General features: G+C 63.3%; 1 protein-coding gene across 1 annotated transcript; it reads right to left on the minus strand.

Moving 5' to 3' along the window:
- Positions 1-222: 222 nt before the first annotated feature.
- LYPD2 (LY6/PLAUR domain containing 2) lies at positions 223-2,946 on the minus strand. The gene is made up of 3 exons (XM_002819500.5): positions 2,809-2,946; positions 1,468-1,587; positions 223-545 (listed from the first exon to the last, which is right to left on the minus strand). Exons 1-3 carry the CDS (start codon positions 2,864-2,866, stop codon positions 346-348), a joined length of 378 nt encoding a protein of 125 aa, XP_002819546.1. The 5' UTR covers positions 2,867-2,946; the 3' UTR covers positions 223-345.
- Between the last annotated feature and the right edge of the window lie 1,648 nt (positions 2,947-4,594).

Raw genomic sequence — 4,594 nt, forward strand, 5'->3', positions numbered from 1 at the left:
CCTTGCCCATGGGTCTCAGCTGCTGCCCCACCCTGGTCAGGTCCCCACATCCCCTGAGGGCAGAGATCTGCATGGTTTGTGTGGGGGTCCCAGGCCCAGTGGCTGTTCTCGCGATGGGATAGAGCTTAATATCACAGGAAGGCAGGAAGAGAGACAGACAAACAGGAACGGGGACATAGACGGGGTCAGAGATGCAGCTGGGGGCCCCTCTCTCTGCCCTGGAAGGCAGGTCTGTGCCCAGAAAGGAGACTCAGGAGTCCTGGTGCAGGGGGCACTTCTTTAAGGCATTCGGGGTTGGGCTACACAGGGCCAGCTGGGGCAAGGCCATGGGGAAGGGCGGGGACTCTAGAGTTGGAGGCTCAGGAGCGGGAGGAGCGGGAGGGCCCCGCAGTGGAGGCTGTTCAGAGAGGGCGCCCCGTCTACATTGCACAGCTCAGTGTTGCAGCAGGACACGGGCCGGGTCTGGCCGATGCCATCCACATCTGAAGGCTCACACTTGCTGGCGCAGGACTTGGTCACCGTGGAGTCCCCCTGGAAGGGGTACACTGTGGGGTGCGGGAAGAGTCAGCCGTCAGGGCTGGTCACTGCCTCCAAGCCCTGGTCCCTGCCGGTACCACCTCATGGAGGCCTCACTCTGGGGTCACCCACCCGGGTCTCTGTCCCTCCTGGCCCAGTGCCCTCCTCTTCCTCCTTCCTCCCACCGACGTTGTCTGGGTGTCTACCACGTGCCAGGCACACACCTGGCATTCTGCACCCGGCCTGATGGGGCAGTTCCCACCCCCAGGTGACCATTGAAACCAAAGCCTGTAAGTGCGCCCACCTTCTCCCCTCCCCCCAAAACGAGGCTGCAGATGTGTTCCCACTGAAGGACATGAGGGAGAGGGGAAGAAAGGGGAGCGCAGAGAGAGGCCTAGCTCAGGCAGAAAGCCATTTCTGGAGATGGGTGAGGTGGTGGCTGTGCACTGGGGCCAAGCTGGCTGGTGGTGACTGGGCTGGAGATGGCTCTGACCGGGAACCCAGCCCTGCCCGCCTTCCGTGCCCACTGACCTATCTCCTGGGAGTAGAGTGTGACTGGGCTGGAGGTGGCTCTGACCGGGAACCCAGCCCTGCCCGCCTTCCGTGCCCACTGACCTATCTCCCGGGAGTAGAGTGTGACTGGGCTGGAGGTGGCTCTGACCGGCAACCCAGCCCTGCCCGCCTTCCGTGCCCACTGACCTATCTCCCGGGAGTAGAGTGTGACTGGGCTGGAGGTGGCTCTGACCGGGAACCCAGCCCTGCCCGCCTTCCGTGCCCACTGACCTATCTCCCGGGAGTAGAGTGTGACTGGGCTGGAGGTGGCTCTGACCGGCAACCCAGCCCTGCCCGCCTTCCGTGCCCACTGACCTATCTCCCGGGAGTAGAGTGTGACTGGGCTGGAGGTGGCTCTGACCGGGAACCCAGCCCTGCCCGCCTTCCGTGCCCACTGACCTATCTCCCGGGAGTAGAGTGTGGTCTTGCACATGGTTTCGTTGGTGGTGCAGGTGGCAATGGTGACACAGTCGGACACTCCTGTGGGCTCCGGACAGACGTAGCAGCGCAGGGCCGGCACTGGGGAGAAGGGACAAGGGCAGTCAGGCAGGCTCCACCCCTCCCAAGCCCAGAGACAGTCCTGGAAGCCCAGGTCTGAAGAGGACAGTGACACTGGCCAGGGTCGAGATGCCCACCAGCCAGAACTCAGGAGCAATACCAGGAGCCTGGGGCTGGGGACAGACCGGGCTCAGCCTCGGGGCCCTGCATCCCAGAGGCAGAGTCGGCTGCTGGGGGTGGGGATCCAGCCTGCAAGGCCTGGGCGGAGCCAAGCCAAGCCCCTTTGTAAGTGTTTGGGAGACTCAGGGGGACCGAGGCCCTGGCATCTTCATAGCAAGAGGCACCTCGGGCAGGAAGCCTTGGGTGGGGGCGTGGCTGGGGGCAGGTTACCCCTCAGTTTCCCCATCAGGGAAGTGCTGCTGTGGAGGTTAAGGGATCAGGCCAGGAGGCCCATGGAATGCAGGGTGTGCCAGGCTGCATCCGGGCTGTGTCTGGGTGCCCACTCCTCTCCCACAGGGACTTGCAGGCTGGCAGAGGTGGAGACTGGAGAGGCTCCAATTCCCTCCTGCTCCAGTGACCCCGGCCCCAACCGCAGCAGCCCAGGTGGGTCTGGCTGGCTCCAGCTGACCGGGGCAGCCAGCTGCACAGCTAGGCCCGACCCCTCTGTCCCCACTGTGGGGACGCAGCAGGACCTCTGCCTCTCTCTGGTGCACCTGTTTCTGGGAAATGGGCAGAGCCATCCGCCAGGGGCCTCTGGGCCAAGCTGCTTCTGGTTGAGTCCAGGACATTGCCCCTGATGGTTGTTTCAGGCCCCACATCAGGGAGTCACCCCACCCCATGTGTCTGGTTTCCCCACTCCTCTCCATCCCTACTGCCACCCCAGCCTCAGAGCCTCCCTGGGGTCCCCTTCCTTCCCCCACTCAAGGCCCTTCTGGGTGCCCACAGCCCCCCATAAAGTGTGACACCCAGGCTGGTGCTCAGGGATGTGGCTGGCTGGGCCCCCACCCACCTCGAAGGCCACCCTCTGCTCACCCTCATTAGGCACCCCCCTCACCGCCCGCCCCTTTCTCCCTCTCCACCCTCCCCTCCTTATGGCCAGGGGTGGGCCACACCCCCGGCCCCGCTGCTCTGGCTTCTCCTGCCTCTGAGGCCCCTTCCTGGGGCGCCCTCCCGGGAACAGTGTGAATGTCAGTGGGTGGCATCTCCCTCCGCCCCAGCTCCCCTGTGGGTTCCACACCTCACCCAGCTCTCCGCAGGCAGCCAGCACCAGCGCCAGGAGCGCCAGCCGTGTCCCCCGCATGGTCCCAGCCCACTCCTCTGTGCTCTCACCCTAGGCTTGCCTGGCAGGGACAGCAGACACCAAGTGAGGTGGTGACAGACCGGTCTGCTGAGCGGATTAGTGGGATCAAGTTTCCCCAGGGTGGAGGTGTGAAGACCCCGCCCCTTCAGGGGCTCCCCATCCTTCCAGGCTGCTCCTGCCACTCCCAGCCTGGCCCTCTAGGCCCACCCCACCCGCCTGGGACCCTCCCTGTCCCTTTCTCATTCCTCCAGTATCAGGCCGGTCCCCTCCCTGCCCTTTCCTGACCCCTCCAGCTCCCCGCCTCCACCACCATGGCCTGGGGCTGCCCCCTCTTCCCTTTGTGGGGACCCTCCTTGACTCCTACACACCCTATGCCTGGGCTCTTCTCCCCACCCCCCTCATCCGGGATGCCTCGGCTCTTCTCTCCACTCCCCTCATCCAGGACAGCCCCCACTGGCTCACCCCAGGCAGCCCAGGGACCCCCCAGACTGCTTGGAAGGGGGCACGGGAGTGTGACGGGCCACTCTCTGCTGCTGGCTCCTCAGGGATCCCTCCTGCCTCAGGTCATCTGTGTTCCAAGGCAGATCTATGTGCTGGATCTTCCAAGATTCTGGGCTGGAATCTTCCCAGGAGGACCTTGGTCCCACCTCCGAGCTCCTTCGAGTAGTCAGGCTGGGTGTTGGGGGCCTGGGACTGAACTGCCACCCGGACAGCCAGCTACAGGGTTTGCTCAGAGGCTTAAGGAGACAAACGCCAAAAACTACTGGGTCAGCAGAGAAGATCCTGGATGGAGAGTGGGGTGGGGAGGAGCTGGGGTCTCTTGGGGGTGCTAATCCCATGCCCCCAGCCACCTGCCAGCTGGGTACCTTCATCTCTAACCTTCTGATGAAGCTGCCCTCAGGCAGGGCTTGTCATCTCCTTGCAGGTAAGGAAACTGAGGGAAAGTTCCTTACCCGGGGCTCAGACAGGGGACAGTGACTTTGAGTTGGGATGACTCAGACCATCTCCTGTTCAGCTCCCCGCTCCCCCCATGGACATCCCCCCAGACTGCCTGCTCCGGCCTCCCCAGGTTGTGTCTGGTCTGTGATCCTGCCACCCCCTGCTCCCAGTCCTGCAGCTGCCAGTGTGTAGGGTGTGGGGGTGGGGGGATGGATGCGTGACAAGCAGCCTGTGTCTTCCTGGGCCCTGGCGGTCAAGGCCGTGATCTCAGCTAAGCCCAGACTCACACTGGAGCTCTTCAGCCTGAACGCCCAAATCCCACCTCCTCCTGGTCTTTGCTCCTGCTGTTCCCACTGCTAGGAATGTCCTTCCCTCTTCTGTCCCAGTGGTTGAAATTCTGTCTTTGGTCGACTGAACTCTCCTGCCCGCACCCCCTCCCTGCCATGGCCCTTTTGGTGTCCCCACGCTTTCCTGCTGGATCAGCTCTGTTTGGGATCTGGTCTTCGCCCCAGCGGCTGGGAGAGCCTGTGTCTCCCTGAGCACTAGGTGGGGGTGGAGTGTGCAGGGGTGGTGAGTGGGGCACCAAGGATTCCCTAGCGCCCCATTTGTGTCAGAGACTTAGCCTAGCGGATCTCCCTTTTCCTCACTGCAGCTTCAGAGGTGCACAGTGCTAATGAATTTATTTTGCATAAGGGAACTGTGGCTCTGAGAAGTAATTGACTTAGGCAAGGCTGCCCAGCCAGGGCTGGGTGAAGGCCGAACAGCAGCAAGCCTGTCTTGTTTTGCATG

The sequence above is a fragment of the Pongo abelii genome, chromosome 7, assembly GCF_028885655.2.
Source record: "Pongo abelii isolate AG06213 chromosome 7, NHGRI_mPonAbe1-v2.0_pri, whole genome shotgun sequence".
In the NCBI taxonomy this organism is placed as follows: domain Eukaryota; kingdom Metazoa; phylum Chordata; class Mammalia; order Primates; family Hominidae; genus Pongo; species Pongo abelii.